This window comes from Haplochromis burtoni, unplaced genomic scaffold, assembly GCF_018398535.1.
Source record: "Haplochromis burtoni strain Fernald_Lab_line unplaced genomic scaffold, NCSU_Asbu1 Contig_18, whole genome shotgun sequence".
NCBI classification, from domain to species: domain Eukaryota; kingdom Metazoa; phylum Chordata; class Actinopteri; order Cichliformes; family Cichlidae; genus Haplochromis; species Haplochromis burtoni.
Genome location: NW_024582379.1, coordinates 2010192 through 2028956, shown reverse-complemented (window position 1 = coordinate 2028956; position 18765 = coordinate 2010192). Strand labels below are relative to the sequence as shown.

The 18765-nt window shown below is 39.1% G+C and overlaps 1 protein-coding gene across 2 annotated transcripts in view; it reads left to right on the top strand.

Moving 5' to 3' along the window:
- Positions 1 to 18765, top strand: part of LOC102309063 (netrin receptor UNC5C) — a 181502-nt gene that overhangs the window by 146895 nt on the left and 15842 nt on the right. Inside the window, exons 8-12 of one of the 2 annotated variants that reach the window (XM_005916218.3) lie at positions 4140 to 4196; positions 11389 to 11580; positions 15497 to 15714; positions 17195 to 17330; positions 17896 to 17983. In XM_005916218.3, the coding sequence (XP_005916280.1) occupies positions 4140 to 4196; positions 11389 to 11580; positions 15497 to 15714; positions 17195 to 17330; positions 17896 to 17983 (691 nt within the window). The remainder of the gene's footprint in view (positions 1 to 4139; positions 4197 to 11388; positions 11581 to 15496; positions 15715 to 17194; positions 17331 to 17895; positions 17984 to 18765) is intronic. The other variant, XM_005916219.3, reaches the window with a different exon arrangement.

The window sequence follows — 18765 nt, the reverse complement described above, 5'->3', positions numbered from 1 at the left end:
GCTAGCTAGTGATTTGCTCCTTCTCAGCCCTCCACTTTCTGCCTTTGTGTGGAGATTTATGAGAGGGTTTTGAATGACTTTATTAACCTTCCACTTACCACTTTCATGTCCATTACCTCAGTCAAAAACACTTGCTTCACAAGGAAAGTAATGATAAATAATGATGTGGAACAATCATTGAAATCCCCCCCTCCCCCCCAACACTTCTGACATCATAAATCACAAATCTTAAAATTACATGAAAAACGTGGGCTGAGTCATAATCTTACAAGCAGCAGCAGCTTTTTTCTAAGATGGAGGCAATTTTGTTTGTTGATTTGTTAGAATGGTGTTTTTTACTCCATGTGCTCAGAGTAACTGGCAGACATGCATGTAACATACTACAGAGTGAGAGAGGGGCATGACAGTGTATAAATGTTCTGGAAAGGCAGACATACAGACTCATTTTCACATTTCAGTTCTCAGTTTTCTCAGCTGTGAAAATTATTTGTGGCTTATCGATAAAAATAGGGAGAATTATTCTGCTCGTCTTGAGTTGATTCACAAAAACGAAGTACTCTAAGAAACTTTAGAATTAACCTGATGATAAATACTGTAGATTGACAATGATATTGGACCAAACCAGCAGGTCATGGGGCCACTCAGCGACATGTGCATTTGAACACCAGAACTTTTCCTTCAAGTTTTTTTCTTAATTGTTTTCTTTTTAAGGAGAAAAGAGCCTCACCTGTTCAAATGCATGGTCTCAGCCAGCGTACCATAGGTGTCCCAGGATACATCTAACTGTGATCAAGACAAGAGTTGCAAAAAAGGTTTAATTAAACTGTAGATTATAATCTGACTCTATGGGTTATGAACATACAAAATATCTGTTTGTAGCTTACTGCTGGGTGATTGGCTTAGGCTACTGTTACAGCTGGCTACGGTTCAGGAAATAGACTACCAATCAGAAAGTCAATGGTTCGATCCCTGGCTTCTTCAGTCCACATTTCAAAGCGTCCTTGGTTGGAGTACTGAACCCAAAATGAGCCCTAATGTCTCCGTCAGAGTTTGACTGTGTGCACGCTAGTTAGAAAAGCACTTTAAAGCAGCATGGAATAAAGCACAGAGTGAATGTGACTTGTAGTAAAAACTGCCTTGAGTGCTCAGTTAGTGGAGAAATGTGCTATATTCAGCAAGTAGCAGTCCATTTACAGTCTGAGATAACACATATCTGGATTGCTAAACAGCAGTTCAGATGTGCCGTATTTACAGAAATTATACCTCAACTTTTATTCTTTTTTTCCCTGAATCACTTGGTTATGTTATGCATGTTCATGTTAACATAATGTCATCATCTTGTTGAATTTTATCATCAAAGTGTTTTTTAAACAAGTGAGCTTTTTATTGCAGGTTTTGATCATTTTAAATGTACTTAAATTTACTCTCAGTGAAGCATTTCTGATTCTTTTCAGGGAAAATATATGTACTTTATCACTGAACACAAAAGCCTCCAGCTGGAGTTGTTACTTGCGCGAGCATCTTCTTTCAACAGCAAGAATGGAGGGAATAGTAGTGATGATTCAATAGATGGGCTATGCCATGAGCAATGGAATAATATGATATAATTCCCTAAAAAAAGCTTTGCAGTAGGCATAGTATTGACAAATCTTACTCTAGCTGCACCATGGTGCATTGTATACCCAACTCCAATCCATTTAAGAGATTCCCTGCAGCCTATAAGGTATGGCCCCAGAATATGGGATAAAACCAAGGGAAGTATAAGCTTAGGTTCATTTCCTGTAATTGATTTCCTGTCTTTAAAACGGCTGCTCAAAGATGGGTTTATGCCAGCACTAATGTTTCTACTGTTTTCTATGCATGAACGTGTATTAGAAGGAGATTCTGCATGCAAAGCATTTTTCAGATACTATATTTGTGGTATATTTGAAAGGCGTGGAGTGATTCCTGCTGGTTTATGAACGACAGCTCTTTTAAAATGTGGCCTTTAAGCAGCAGTTCATTAGTATGGCAGGGCAGTTCTTATTTGCTGCCTTTAAAGACTTTAAATTGTAACTCGGAGGTTTTCAGGTCTGATAATTTATTCTCAGTGATTGTGCTGGGGGTGCAGTATTTTAGATAGTGGTCTGTAATTGACTTGGTGCTCAACCATACTTTACTCTACACTCCCTCTTTTTCTCTTTCTCGGTCGCGTCTACCATCTCTTGCTTTCTTTTTTTTTTATAAAGTTATTCAACCCTGAGAGGCATAAATCCATTTGACCTTACTTCTTTGCAGCATGGAGTGACTTCTCTTTGTTTTTGTTTGTTTCATTTTCTTTATCTCTAAGTTAGACGCATGCATGCCTGAGTGTTTGAGTCTTTCAGGGGTTTTGGAGCCGTTTGTGTTGTTTTATATGTTCTGGCCGTTTGACATTTCTCTGACACATTGATCAGGATTCTTGGAACGGATTCACTCAGACCTCCACTGTGCCATCCTTGAGTGCATAATATTTTACTCGCTGCCTGCTCTGTGAGCACACACACGTGTATGAATGCAGATGCTACTGTACTTAAAAGTACCCGGAGGCTCTGGCAGTTATGTAATCTAGTGTTTGGATAAAACACTCAGGTGTGGGTTGTATCACACAAAATGATGAGCAGTGTCAGCAAGTACTACACAGCATCAAACAACCCATCTCCCCATTGAGAGCCCTGTTCTCCCCCTTTGTGTTCCTTCTTATTGTGGCTACATTGTCTTATTGTTTCTAAGCCAGCATGCTAGCTGTTTGCCGCTCCTTGTCTAAAAGCTTTGCCCTCATCCACTGTGCTGTTTTTTCTCTCCATCGTGCTCGTGTTGGGTCTTTCTGAATCATTTTAAGCTTCATTTTACACCCACCATATTTTCACTGTTATTATTTGTTTGAACAATTGCTTTATAATTGAAGTATGATACATTTTTATCACAGCATGCTGCTGCTACTATAATCACTGATTCAGATGTTAATCATTGTGACATTTTGTTGCAGTCAACCAAATGCAGCCAGTTGCTTGTTGTCTTACGCCCATGCAAATTCAAGTATGAAACCTAAATTCCTGGGCTATGTAGCCCAGCCCACCTGTACAGCTAAAGCAAAACACCACATTAAGCCTGTCATTTGTCTTGCTGTTTGTTTATATGTGCTTGTCACCCCACTTAACCTTGCCAATGTTTCTCGCTTTTTAGTGCTGAATCAGTGTTCCACGATCAGCTGGTCTGGCAAGAACCTTTTAAGCACACCATGTAGCTATGTTGGCTTTATCAATTATACACCAGCGCTTCAATTATACATCAGTACATGAGTGGTTTATCTGTGTCATAGACCTTCTGTCTGCCACAACTAAGTGAACCACTCAGAATGACACAGCAGTAACTGAATGCATCCAGGCTTCTTCATGCTAAGATAAGAAAGATAAGATTTATTTTTTTAATCCCAAAAGTTTCAAAATTGTTGTGTTGCAGGAGACAGACACAGGGAAACAGTGTAACTTCTTATGAAATAAAAATGAAGACCTTATCGAGAAAAAATGCCACAGAAAGTTTAAAAAAATGTACAGAAGGAGCTTAAAAAAGTACAAAATACAAAAAAGTTAAGAGCAAATTAAATTAAAACCTATATATAATGTAATATGTAAAACATCTGTTCTTGTCGCAACAGAGCTGAAACAGATGTCAGACTAAAAGTGCTGCTGCCATTCAGCAAGCAATGCTGGTCACCCTGTTATAATCCATAGCATTCACCATAAGCACAAATATCTACGAATTCAAAGTAAATTCAAAGAGGAACATCAACAGAGGGGAACAAAATTCTCTTGATTGACAATAGCTAGCAGTTCCGTCTTTAGGCCACATGTACCATAGCTCAGAGTACACCGATTTTCACAGCCGGTGCAGTCTTTCCACATTTCGTCTTACTGCTCAGATTTGTGTGAAGATCCTGATGCACAATGAAAGTCTCAATGTGGTCTGTATGTTTTCATTCAACCTCGATTTTAAAGAAAGAGCAAAAAAAAAAAGTCTAGCTCAAGGTCTGTGTCCTGTGATGTTGGTCTTATTTTGTTTTGTTTTTCTTTTCCCTTCATCCATCATTCCACCATCCCTTTTCTTTTTCCCATCCCAAGGTTCATTGTTTCAGAAGTCCACTGAGTCCAAAGAAAAGAATGAATTGGGAATTCCATGTAAGTCAATGTTTTCTGTTTTACCACCATCCATTTTTCTTTTTTCTTACTCATCTTAGTGTTTCTTTGATTGAGCATTGACCTTTGGCTCATGCTTCCTCTTTTATTGTTTCATGTCATTTTATATTACCGGATAAGAGCTCTGCTGATGTCTTACATCTGTTGCCTTGATGTACAATCAACTTGCTGTGCTTATCAAGGAAGTCTGAAAGCACAGTAAAGTCTACAGACAGCAACATTAGCAGTTCTGAAATGTAACCCTGCTCTTAGACAAAGGAAATAGTGGTGGTATCTTTGTTTTGTTGCATACTGGTCCCTACACAGATTTTACTTTACAGGTTTTAACTTACAGTTGTGTCCTCTACATTTTTTTCTGGGTGTGCATGTCAGTGTGTTTCCATCCTTTAAATTACAAGCAAATGCTGCAAAACTGTACTGATGTATAATTAAAATCTATCCTCGAAGGATGAGCAGTTCTAGCTATGGGCAGAGTTTTGATGCCATTGCAGTACATTTGAACTGAACCAGAAACAGTGGACAGATTCTACATACAACATCATACAAAAAAGTTAACCCACAGACTTACGGTTATGGAATTATGCGTTGAAACATGGTTTCATGCTTTTATTTTGTGTAGCTTTACATTGTATTTGTCTTGTAATGGACATCTAGTTAGACATAACCAGCCTTCCACGATTGCAGGAGGTACCTCTTGCAAAGTCTACCCCATAACAGTGACAGTTTCCGTTCATTAACTCGATTCTTTCCTTTGTTTTGTCTTATAGCAGTGAATCGATTCAGCATCAGTTTACTTGACTCACAATTTGTGAGTTTGTTGCAGCGGTTGCCGTTTGGAGAGTAGCCAGCCAGCTTTGAATCATTGCCAAAGTAGGCAATTTGCCTTCGTTCTGAACACTTACTTTGTGTTTACAAGCTTATTGGCTCTCATAGAGCTCAGTGCGCTTCAGCTATGGACCCCGAACTAGTTCAGATTTTCAATCAGTTCTACTGAATTGACCCCTTCTCCTTTAGTGATAATTTACAGGAGGGCACAAGATTACCTGGCAAGGGTATTACTATTTCAAGAGGTATGGGTGCTTCTTAATGAGTAATGAAAAGAATGAATAATGAATGAACGGATTTAATAAATATATTAATCAGTTTTACTTGCTATCCTACTTCTTTATTCCACACTGCTTTTGATTTTCCGCCACCCTTTTCTTTCCATCTCACTTACTATTACTTATATAACAACAGAATTTACTACACGATAATAAAGGAGACAGAAATTGAGAGGTGCAAGAGGCAAAAGGACCTCTGCCACTTGTTATTACTCTGCTTTTTACTTCTCGTTGCAGGGGCTCTCGTTTTATCTTCAAAGCGATCTACGTGTTTCTCTTATGTGTTCTAATGACTCTCGTTCAGGCTCTGCTGCAGCAGTTTTATCCTACGGTGCTTTGTTAGATGACTAGTCCTAGATGGATCAAGACATGGAGAGAGCTAAAAATGAGACAAAAACAGTCATACCTCATTTAACAGATTGCTACAGTGTTTCATTCAAAAATGCAGGCAGGAACGTAAGCTGTGGGAAGCTTTGAGTGCCACTAATCACCAAACTGATCCTGCTTTCCCCGAGTATCATTACAGTTGCGGCTTGATCATTTAATTTAATTTTTGACAGTTTTTTTTTTTAATCCAGTTTATATTTCATAAGTATAGTTGTGCTGATACTGATGTGTCCTATTGCCCACAGTATATGAGTAATTTCTTTTTTGTTTTCTTTTTTATTCTTTTTTTGGGTTATTATCATTTTAGTTTCCCCTTCATAGTTATTTTAACTTGCCATAGCATCCAAGCCAAATAAGAGACTAAATAATTGTGAACAGGTGCTGACATTTCTCTTTTCAAAACATCCTTCTCAGTCATTTTTCTCTGATTAGAAATCCAGTCCCAATAAAGCTGCTTTTCTCTGCTCTCTTATTAACAGGGTGTCACCACAACAGGTAGCTCTACTCTGTTTAACTTGGCTGATTTTTACGCTGGTCGCCCTTCCTGATGCAACTCCAAAAGAATCTCAGACTCCTCCTTGGAGAAACCTGGGCTTTTTTCCTTGTTAGGTGAATACATAAACCACTATACCAAGAAGCCATGGTTTAATAACTTACAGAGTAGATTTACCTTAACAACATCCGTCAGTCACACCTATGATAGGTTTCACAATGAAATCCCTTGTCATTCACTGTTGACAGCTTCACAAGGGAGGACAGCTGATGGCTGATCAGCTCTTATCTCAGGGTGGTTCATAAATAGAGGCTGAAAAGCTCAAAAAGCAAATGTCAGCAAAATTATTATAATTTGAACGACTTCATTATGCATTTGTATTGTACCTTGTTTGTTTTGTGAAAATGTGATTTAGCCATCGTGTGAAAAGAGAGATTGGTAGTATTTTATTATTCATAACTGTGGCCAGGATACACTGAGAGAGGTCATAATGTCCCATTCAGTTACACTTCATTAAATATCAGCAATTACACTGTGTTACAGGGTTAAAGAATGCATGAGCTCTAATGACTTTCCTTGCAAACTTTGTTGTAGTCATAGAATTACACCTTCTGGCTTTATTGCCTTTCGAGTGATTCGATATTTTATTTCTTGACACTTTTAACCATTAAGTTTTTTTCCCCAACCATTCTTGAAGCACAGACACATTTAGAAATGACTGCTCACTCTCTCTCACCCCCTCTTTCAATCACCCCTGACAGTTACTTAGAACAGATGCATCTGCCAGGAGTTGGTGTTGGTGTCCGCATGTTTGTGCCAAGCAAGATCAAAAAGGCAGTTGAATGAGTTTCAAGTAGTGATTGTCCACAGTTCTGCTTTGGATGCAGATCACAGAAAAGATAGAGATGACTTAATCTGAGTTATCCTTGTTTCCCCCTTCTTTAAATCCTCGCTGTGGCAGATTGGACAGACTCCGAGAATGACAAAAAGCTGGGCCAATTGATAGACAGTGATCCGTGCTGAGTGATGGTGGACCGGGGCTTCCGTTCCGCTAGCCCATGTGTGTTATCGACTGCATGTAAAACTGAGTGTGTGTATAATTGCTCCAAATTCCTGGGTCTTCAGGTTTGTTCACATGTAAGCACGTGTAGTGTACAGTGCCAACACTGGCTGATGCATTTGGTTCCACACTACATGTCACTAAATCCTCAGAGATAAAGTCAGTTCAGCTGCAGCAGCTATGATGCAATGAGTCGCTCAAATCTTGCTCCCAAAACAAAAAAGCAACGTTGGCAAAATCACCTTGGCTTTGCAGCTAAGCCGCATTTGACATTACACACATACTGTGAGCACAAAACAAACATGTACAATTTAAGGTATAACTATTGTGCAAAACAACTACATAAGAGTAAAATATTTTACATTTTGTGCCATTCTTTAATAAAATCTAACATCAGAATCAAATACCGAGGTCCACCAAAGCATTACCAATTGGAAATACATTTGCAAAATGACACTTTTAGACCCCAAATGGGAGTTATGTCTCCACAATTCAACTGTATGAGCACACTAATGCCTCCTAAATTTGTACAAACCAAGCATTCCCACACCACTGTCAAATCTTTAACCACTTGCATGTATATCTGTTGTGTGTGCGTGTGTGTGGCCTATATATTATTATTAGTGTGTGCATGTGTGTGTCTCCTGACCTTTAGAAGATTCTGTCTTCTATAGAGAGGCTGTCAGGTAGCACTTGCTGGAACATCACAGATGAGGTGTTTAAATGTTTGTCTTCCTTCCCAGGTGATTTAGTCATTATTTAAGTCATTTCAGGTCTTTTTGTTGAAAGGTACATATTTTTAATCTAAATCCAATTTAGCTAGCCGTGCTGGTGATTGTGTTGAACATGAGACTGCTTGTCAGGTGCAGGGGAGGGGGTATCAGGTAAGGGAGAAAAGGCGCAGGAAATAGACATGTCCGTTTGTGTGTATCTGTCTATCCATTCACTGTGACCCATAAAAGTGAATATCGGTGTGCATCTATCAGTCCTTAGTCAGACTGCACTCTGTTCAGTTCCTTTTTTTAGTCACAATCATGTCAGAAAAGTGTGGCCTATTATGCAGTTAGTCAGACAACAAAAGAGCATCAGAATTACAGAAAAGGCAGTTTTCAGCCCAAGCAGCACTTTGTGTTTTATGTGAAAGCACAATGAAAATGAAAGACTAAAGAAACAGATGCATACAGAGAGCTTAGACAACTTGAGTGCCCAAGAAAAGATACTGTGCATTAGTGCTTTTTTTCACATTTCTAAAATTGTCATTGTCACTGGGAGAGAACATGGGACACAATATGTATTTTATTACTTAGCTCAAATTTTTAAAAAGGTCTCATTTTTGATAAAGGTGTATTTTCACTCTTTTAAATGTCTTTTTTCATAAAAAAGACACACTGGGGTTTTGAATAGTCTATGAAATAAGTGACAACTTTGGAATCAGTTCTGTTCATTTACTTTAAAAGCGGTCGTCTTTGTATGAGTCTCACTAAGCACCATTTATAAGTGCAAGTTTGTCATATTGTGATGGTTATGTGTAAGTAGAAATAAAAAGACAAATCTAGGACAAAAAAGGGAACGAATAAAAAAAACCCATTTGGTATCAAGCAGTTGTATGTAGGTTACTCAGGCAGGTGGAAGCTCTAATGGGACATGTTGTTTCATTCATCTACAAATCAAACAGATGGAAACAGAGGGAGTCAGAGAGAGGTGTGAGTTACTGAGGGAGCGAAAGATGTAAAGGGGACGGGATATAAACTGATAGAGAGTGAAGAAAGGCTTTTAAGTCCACTGAGATAAAACAAGTTACAGTCAGTGCATACACACAAACACACAGATGCACTCAAACATACATTTATATTTTGAGAACAGGGCTATAGCCTAGTTAAAGTGTCCCAAACCACTGTAGGAGACTGGGATAAGTGAGCTGAGAAGTGATGCTTCTTGAGGCTTTCTGACTTTGCATGTGCTGTGAAGTTCTAGACCTTCAACTTAAAGTAGACACAAGATAAAGTTTCTTTTAATAGATGGGGATGATGATGATCATAATTAAGATCAGGGAATTGGTACTTAAGAGGATTATCCAATTCTATTCCCCTTTGGCAATTGCAAGGACCTTGATAACAGGGCATCTTTACACAGCAAGGAAGTTGGGGCATCAGGGAATTTTCGACAGGCAACATCAGAATGAAAACTGGTAACTGCATGTCACAAAGCCTATTTGAGGTAGACTTTGAAGATTTAAAGGTGGTGCTCTGCGTCTGTGCTAAATCTGAAGAGCAGATATTTGGCAGCTATAGCAAACAGCCACAGTGCTGTAAATCTTGTCGTTAAACACAGATCGGAGGTTGTAAACGCAAATTATAGGAATGATTTTTTTCCCCTCTGCCACAGTGTGGCTTGTGTGACACACGAGGCGCGGTCTTTCCGAAGTCGAACTAGACAGCAGCATTCAGTCAGTGAGACCGTTCGTGTGGAGGCAGGAACGATGCTTTAGTCCACGGCAATATTGACTGATCTGCAGAAGGTTGTCTCTGTTAACTGATTCGTTGTGTTCTCTATAAATGGCAGGAGAAGGAAAAATAGCTACAAGTGACATATTCACGCTATAGGCTCACACCTAATGATGCAGTTTACTGTTATGTGAGGCAAAGTGAACGTCTCTACGTTCTGTTGTGAAATATTTTGTTTTAAAAATGATCAAAAGCATTACACTGCTTCTAGTGGGATGGTCAACATTGTGGTGTTTGCCAAAAAGGTCAGAATCGTTTTTTTGTAATGAACAAAGTGCCCAGAGAGACCTTGTTCACATCTCTCTCGAACTTAACTTTTAAAAAAGGGGGAAAGCCTGACCTTCGTGTTCGGTTCTCGAGGGACACTAAAAGTGGCTCATAGCTCCCTCAAGTGGCAAGTGAGTAACCAGCAGCGTCACAGATGACCTCTCCTCTGTGAATATGTGCATCGTGTGTTAGCATGTGTAAGCGTGAATGTTTGTGTGCCACCATCAAAGGATTCTTTCATGCATAATCAAGTTCGTGCTTTATGAACATGTTCTGATGCGACAACAGCAAATCCTTTAGCAAATGACTCAGGCTGTTTGTAGCTAAAAGCCTGTTATCTGCCTCTCAACTTTAAGGGTGGATTAAAAGCAGGATTCCTATACTTTTCAGTCTTCTTAATAGCTGCAGACAAATCCCCTCCCACCTGCTACACAGGACATGATTATGAGCAGTTCTTTAACAGTGAGAGTACACTAAGAGTTTCTCAGGCACTTTCATATTAAATATGTAGGCTTGTTTGTTTTGCTGCTTTGAAGTTCAAGTGCATTCCTACTTCCTTTGCCTGCTTTGCTGTTATCTCCTCTCCTCTGCTTCTTTCCTTTCCTCGCCATTTCACTGTCTTCTCTCTTCGCTCTCCTTTGACTTTATCAGCCAACCTCTTACTCTCCTTTCAGTTCATTTCTATTCACTTGCACTCTCCATATGTGTGTTCTGTCCACAGATTGCCTTTCCTTCCAATTACATCCTCATCTTCATCCCCAGCGATCTCGTTTCCTTTCATCCTTTTCTCATTTCTTCTCCTCTTCATCCTTAAGTGTGTCACATACCTTTTACCATCTGCATCAACCATCAGTTAAAAATTTAGATCCGTCTTCTGCTTCAAGATGTGCCTCATGAATGACAGTTTAACCATTGTTCCAGCCAGAGTACAACTGAAAATGGCTGTTAGGACCCCCCCTGTAAAATAATTAACAGCCTTATTAAGTTTCAAGAGTTGGTAATTTTCTTTTTTTTTTATGAAAGGTGTCTTTGTCTGTGTAGACAAATGATTGTATTACACGAGCTGGAGGGCTGTTTGAAAGGTTCAGTTGAAATGAAACCCATAGTACTTGTCCTTTGAGTCTGAATTGAAGTATGAGGTAAAAGTGAAACTGTCAAACACAAATTACGAATGACAGACTCATAAAAGTATTTTATTCTCTGTTAGCACCCTACTGCCCCACAAGTATTATCTAAGTTGTTTATAGCCACTTACATTTCTGATGTACAGTTTCTCCTAAGAAGGTATTTAAAGTCTGAATGGGTCTTGATTCATCAGTACGTGTCTAACATGGTCTTCTTCTCTCTCGTCCCCCTCCAGCTGCCCCGAGTACAGATGATGTGGCGCTCTATGTGGGGATAGTGATCGCAGTGATTATGTGCCTGGTCATCTCCGTCATCGTGGCGCTCTTTGTCTATCGCAAGACGCACCGCGACTTTGACTCTGACATCATTGACACATCGGCACTAAATGGAGGCTTCCAGTCTGTTAATATCAAGACAGCCAGATCAGGTAATGAGCGTTTGACATTTGATTCTGAGGGGAAATACAGAAACTCTATACAGAATGTTTACAGTATCTATATATATTTATATGCATCCAACACAAGTTTAAAAGCAATTTTGTTCTTCTTCTCCGACGCAATGGTGTCTTTCTAAAGAAAAAAATGTATTACAATAAAGACAGTACAGCAAGTTCAATCATTTTCTTTATAAACCACCTTGAAGTGGTATTTAAATGCAGTGAAATGATTTAGCCTGTGCAGCTGCCTCAATGGTCCATCAATATTGGTATGACAGCAAAACAGAAACACTACAATGGTTGGAGACAGAATCAGGGTCAGCTGGAACTCTTTCAAGTTGACTTATGTGATGTACTTATTTATATTCACTGTATTACCCTTATAGATGGCAATCAGCACACCCTCAATGTCAAAACAAAAAGTTTTTCTATGTAAAGCTACAGATTTTGTCAAAGAAGGCTGGTGGCTTTGAAGAGAACTTTAGTTCCTCTCCAGACAGAGCTGTCTGTTTGGCAGGATAAAGAGGAAAAATCTATCTTGGTTGCTCCAAAATCCAGTTTCAGTCAGACTACATACAACCTTACTTCAAAATATCCCTGCTATGCTCACTTTAAACCGATTCTGAAGGCTACTCAGGCTAGTCGGATAATTGCTGTTAAGTAGGAACTTGACAGCAAGGGTCTGCCTACCTTGTGCTCTCTCAAAGAGAGCACTAGAAGTTGTCCTAGAGTATCACTATAGCCAATGATTGATACAATAGAGAGATAAATACACAGAGAGACTGATAGAAAACAACAGATATGACCATTTGTCAATTGAAATATTGTTGTGTGTCCCATCCACTTTAGAGCTTTGACACTAGTATCATTTTGTTTCATTTCTCTGCTTCCTCTGATGGTTTGGATTAATCTCTTTCCACCTGACACTGCTCTCCTCCATCAAAGAGTCTCTCTCTGTCACTCTCATTCTGTTCTTCACTTTTTCCCCCTCGACCTTCATATCTGCACATTCAGTTCAATCATATTTCCTGTTTATCAGCATCCTCCTCCCTTCATCCCAGTCTCCATGTCTCTGTCTTCCCATAGCTATGTGACTCCAGCCACAACAGACACTCCCTCGTGTTTATCTTCCTTTTAAAATGGAGCTATATTTCACTGTCTGCTGTCTGTATTGTCATTTCTTCCTCTCTGCACACGTCCACAGAGTTAAAAGCTTACTGGAAAAGCCAGGAAGAGGAAGGGAATTTGTATTAATCAGGTGTCAGTCCAAAGATGCCATTAGGTCGGGTTATTCTTGTAGAAAGAAATGACATAAACACCTTGATTTAAAATCTCTTAACACAGACCTGCACAAACGCAGTAAAAGTTTGCCTACGTGAAGCGAGTAGATCCTACAGCCAGACATGTATTCATACATTTCCACAACTTTGAATGACACACTCTAAAAGAAACTAAGCAAACGCTCAGTCTGTTTTCATCATAGTCAGCTGCACTTTATGGTCTCCATATGAAAAGCATTTTTGAAAAGGGTTACATTTGCAAATATTTCAGGGTGTTCTTTAACGGTGTGTTCATTTGTGGCCGAACATTAACATTGAAACCATAGTGTGCATGATGAGGGTGTGCAGTGCTAATTGGTTAACAGTGAGCAAAAATGGTTGTGCATGACTGCGCATGTGTGTGTGGACAGGAGAGGAGTAAACTTGTTCCTATGTGTAGAGACAGTGTGACATTTTATCAGTAAAACATTAGGATGCATGTCACTCTGTGTTGAGGGACCATTTCCGATTACAATTAATGAAGAATTATGTCCCAGCGTGTTTCTCTCTCTCTCTCTCTCTCTCTCTCTGACTCTCTCGCTCTCTCTCTCTGGCTTTCTGTTAGTTGTTAATTAAATTTCAGCAGGGATGATTTGGCAGGAATACCCGCTGGCTTTAAGGGTAAACAGCCTGGTGATAGAGAAAGGAAGAGAGTGATAGGCAACAGATGTGTGTGTGTGCGCGTGTGTTCGTGCATATATGTTAGTGGTGGTGGTGGGGGGGTGACAGTGAAGGAAATTTAAAATTAGAATGGATGGACTCTTAGAGAGAACAACAGGTTTTCAGAGTCTGAGCCCAAAAAAATAATCGGGATTTGTTCCTTAATAGGTAACTGGTCTTCTTGTGATCTCAGTCCCAATTAAATCTTGAATATTTGCAGAATTTTCTGAGAGGGGTTTGTGTAGAAGTAAGCTCTGTTGTGCTTCTGCCCTTAGGGTAGCTTCTGTGCTTCTAACGTGTTTATAGCAAGATGGTTCTACAGAACTGTTACAGGGCTGCTCGAAGCACATTCACTTGAATGGCTTTGGTGAAGTTTAAGTAAATGTCCGTCAGCAGAACTATCTAAAAGCACTGAGGCTAACATTCTAGCAGGCAAAACATTGCTGTTACTGTGAGTGATATCAAAGCATTTGTAATTACTTAACTATTAATTTTATGATTAAAAAACAATAGGTCAGTACTGTATGGATCCTAAAGAAGCCATGTGTGAACCTGCTGTTGCTGTGGTGGTTATAGCTATAATTCAGTGTCTCATGCACTTTTATTACCATACAGTATTGATGTAGTGTGCATGAACCTTTTCACAATAAGCACAACAGGAAATCAACAGGAGAGCCTTACCTATCCTTCCCATGTATAGTGCATGTGGCACATGTTTATGGTGTGTGTATCAGTATGTGCTTTAAAGTGTTTGTGTTGTTGGTACACAAGGCACATTTGCATGTGCGAGTGCTTTTGTAGTACCAACCTGTGACAATGCACTAGTGTTTTGTTTATGACAGTGCTTCTGTGTGTAAGTGGGTTGCTTGTTTGCTTGCAATACATCAAAAGAGTCAAGATTCCTCCATTAGCATACGTCAGCTGTGCCAGCTTAAGAAAGAGCAGGGTAAAAACTTCAGGATATACAAAGACTCTAACACGTTTTGCAGCCTCAGATCAAACTAAACAAGTCAAAGAATAGTTTTTTTTTTATTCATTTGAATTTTACTGATTAGAATTGACAGACTTCTAATTTTTTAAATATAATGTGTTAAACAGTTACTTTGTTTATGGGAGACTTTGTAACTTACTACATCTACAATGAAAGATGTAGTAAATCAGAAGCGTGTGATGACTAATGACATGAAAAACAAATGAGAGGCTCTGAATGTTAGTCAAAGATCAAAGTGCCTTTGGCCTGAATTATGATTGAAATGACAGCATTCAGTGTATTTTCAAAAGTAACATAGTCTGATGATTTTAATAATGTCATAAAAAATTGTTCATATAGTGTATCATCACATAAATGTATATTATGTATTATACCTATTCCAAATAGTGGAAAATAGATACATGGATGAGTATTAACACAAGTTGAATGTCACTCTGTACGCACTAATGTTATTTCGGTTTGGAAGAAAGTAGACTCTGATGAGAGTTTTAAGAGCTTATAGCACAGCTTGAAACTGAACTGTTGTGTTGTGAGATAGTTTTGATAATACACATGTTTAACTCCTGGAGATTTGAGTGTTTTTTGAGGTGAAGTAGAAGTCTCTTGCTCTCTCTGTCTCTCTGTTCAGCAGCCATGACTAGTCCTTCATGCAGCCAGGTCATGCCCCCGTGTACAGCAATGTATTATCCCAGACACTGATAGCTTATCAGCAGCCTTGACTGACTCTTCTTCCTCCCCCTTTTTCCTTCTCACTGATCTTGCTACAACTTCTACACATCTGTCCCCAGCTGCACGCACGCACGCACACACACACTGCACTATACAACACCATAGATTTACTTTAGCTGGTCTGTCTTTTCCCTGAACCGCTCTGATATCACGTTGTAAATTCTCTCGTGCTTCTGTCTCTCTTCTTGTGTCAATTTTACCCCTCTAGCTGATTTGCTGACTGCTCCGCCAGACTTAACAAATGCAGCTGCCATGTATCGGGGTCCAGTCTATGCTCTTCATGATGTTTCAGACAAAATTCCAATGACCAACTCTCCTCTCCTGGATCCTCTTCCCAACTTGAAGATCAAAGTGTACAACTCTTCTGGACTGGTCACACCTCAGGATGACCTCGGAGGAGACTTTACGTCTAAACTGTCTCCTAAGGTAGTGTTGCCCAACACTAATATCCTTGAGCTTGTATCTTTTTTTCTGCTTGAAAGCGTTTTGTGTGATCACAGTAGGCTATTGCCTCCTGTCTGTATTTAATCTGCAAGAGCAGTGTGAGAGATTCTACAGCACAGCACAGCTGCGCATGTCTTCCCAGTCACATGAAGACACTACACACCATTAGTATACATGCGGCTAAGTGCCCCACTTTCCCTCCCTGCTCTGTCAAATACATGGCATGCATACTAGAGTCAGTTGTCACAAATACAGATGAAACCGCTCAGTTTCATCACAGCACCTGTCCTCAGGCAGTACGAGGGCTGAACTCTCCATCTTTGAACTCTACAGATCAGTTGCCACCTTTTGATGATTTTATCTGTTTCTTTTTTTTTTTTTGTTTTTTTATAATTGATCGCATGCTGTGTCTAATGACTGACCTTGCCAAGGTAATTTGTGGATTTTTTTTATTATTTATTTTCTTTGTTTATAGTCTGATGTGTTCATCCTTAGTTTAGCGACGTTAGTTCTTCTCAACTTTGTGTGATGCTGGAGTAAAACAGTGAATATCAAATCCTTCATTTACATTTCACCCTGAGGTGATCATGCATCACCCCCGTCCCCAGGCAGATGGAGGTCTTACCTGTGGCATCATAATGAACAGAAAAGGAACTTATGCAAGTAAAAAGCATAATTGATCAATAAAGTCAAATTTTAGAAGAAAAGGGACCGATTACAGTTCCATTGTAATTCTTGTCCTGACAAAAATAAAAATGAGATTGACACAGTGAAGCTTCTCTGGACTTTCATGAGATTTTTGCTTTTGCTTTTTCTTTGTTTTGTTTTTGCTTTAGGCTACATATTTAATGTGATCCGACGCGAGGTCTTTCAGAGGAATTCAATCCTTTAAACCGCATTGCATTCTTTTTCTCCTTATGCATTTTTGAACCTCATTCACCCTTATCGCTTTAAGCTTTTGCATATTGCTTTTATGCATAACGGTGGACAATGCCTGCCCACATAAAAGGTCTATTAAAAAAAGATACTTATTACATGGTTACTCTAACATTGTTTGCAGAAAGAGTCACGCATCTATTCATGTTCTTCTTGTTTAAAAGACGTGTAACAGAGCTTTCAAAAAGTAGTGTTTTCAAATGTGAATGTAGCTCTGCTGATTTGTAAGTGTGTACAGTGTGCATCTTCTTCCTGTGCTGCTGTGGGTTTTCTCTGGTAGCTTTGGTTTCCATCTACAGGCCTAGGACACGCATGTTAGCTTGAGCTCTTGGGTATGAGATAAACAAAACACTTAAAGTGCACAGGATAAAGCACTGTAAATGTTGCTGGTACTATAAAGTGCTTTGAGTGGCTGGTAAGACTAGAAGATATTATATAAATGCCAGGCCAATTTGAATAGCATGTGTCATATACAATACTGTAATGTTTTGTTAATATCACTGTTACTGTTCTTTTATCAACATAGGTAACTCAGTCCCTGTTGGATAACAGTGACACCATGAACCTTCGCAATCAGAGCTTGGCCCGAACACGAGATCCTTCCTGTACTGCTCATGGATCCTTCAACAGCCAAGGAGGACACCTCATTGTACCCAACTCTGGTAAACGTCCCACAAGTGTTTAACAGCAAAAATGGTTCCTGTGCAGTGACAAGACCGCAAACAGGGAGAGTTGTATCATTTTTCTTGCTGATTAGTAACAGTAATCAGTAACAGCGATCACAGTAAAGTTAAGAATATGTGGCAATGTTTGTTTTAGTGATGTATTCAGATATATTTCCTCTACTGGCCTCTGACTTCATTAGATACTTAAGCGTGTAAGTACATTTGTTGATACTGTTGCAGTCAGATTCATATGATTTAGTGATGAACCAAGATTTTAAAGGAAAAAAAGAATGAAGGAAAGCAGCAGCTGTATTAAGGTAAAAATGTGTTGTGTGACCTGTTGATGAAAAGCAGCTTTCAAAGGCTGTGAAATATTGCATTGTAATGGAGTATTTAAGACAAGGTTTTACATGGGTTGCCTTTAAAAAGATTATCATTATGATTCATTACTTAATAAAGTGATGATGCGTTTCACATTCAGTAATTCAGTTGTGCATGGTGAAATTGATAAATCCAGTGATGAAACTCATTCATTCTGCTTCCTCTGTCCTTCCTCCTGCAGGAGTCAGTTTGTTGGTTCCAGCGGGTGCTGTTCCTCAGGGCAGGGTGTATGAAATGTATGTGACTGTGCACAGGAAGGATAGCTTGAGGTAGGTTTTGTCTCTCTTTCCCCATTTTCTTTTCTTTTATGTGGCTTTTTCCTTTCAATTGTTCCCTGCTGTCCTTATTTTTCTCTTCATCTCTGCACCTCCCTCTGTGTCCTTTTTTTGTTGGTTTGTTTGTTTGTTTCCTTTGTCTGTACTTCTCTGCCTCTGCCCAGATCAGTGGCTTCTTGTAGCTGTTTGTATGGCGGTGTGAGGAAGCTTTCATAGTGTGACGCAGACTTACAATCTATAAGAAAGGGATATATTATAGTGCATTCACATATACCTTTTTTGTGATTCATTCAGCAGAGGTCAGTTGGTGGCACAATGCATATTATAATACCAGAATTAGAGTTAAGTTAAGCAGCTTAAAATGGAATATTTGACACATTAATTACTACCGACTTAACATCCTAATCTGTACACTAATCCATTAAATTTACATTGTTAATCAGGTTTTGATTCAGGACTATATTTAAATGTAAGGCTCTTAAGATTCATTACTTTGAAATATGCCAAACTACAGCAGACCGTTGTGCGACCAACTGATTGGTTTTAACTTCATGCTACATTATAAAGCCAAAGAACAGAGCTTTTGAAACCGTATGTAGAGAGATCACTGCAACGACTGTAACTAACAGATTAGTGGTTATTTTTGAGAATGCTTTAATCTTGTTACATGTTCTATAACCCTCCCCCCTCCCAGAAAAGTACATACATCATGTAGGTCGCTCTCTCTTTGTTAAAGTGACAAGGCACACTGATTTTGATTCGGTTAAAAATTGATG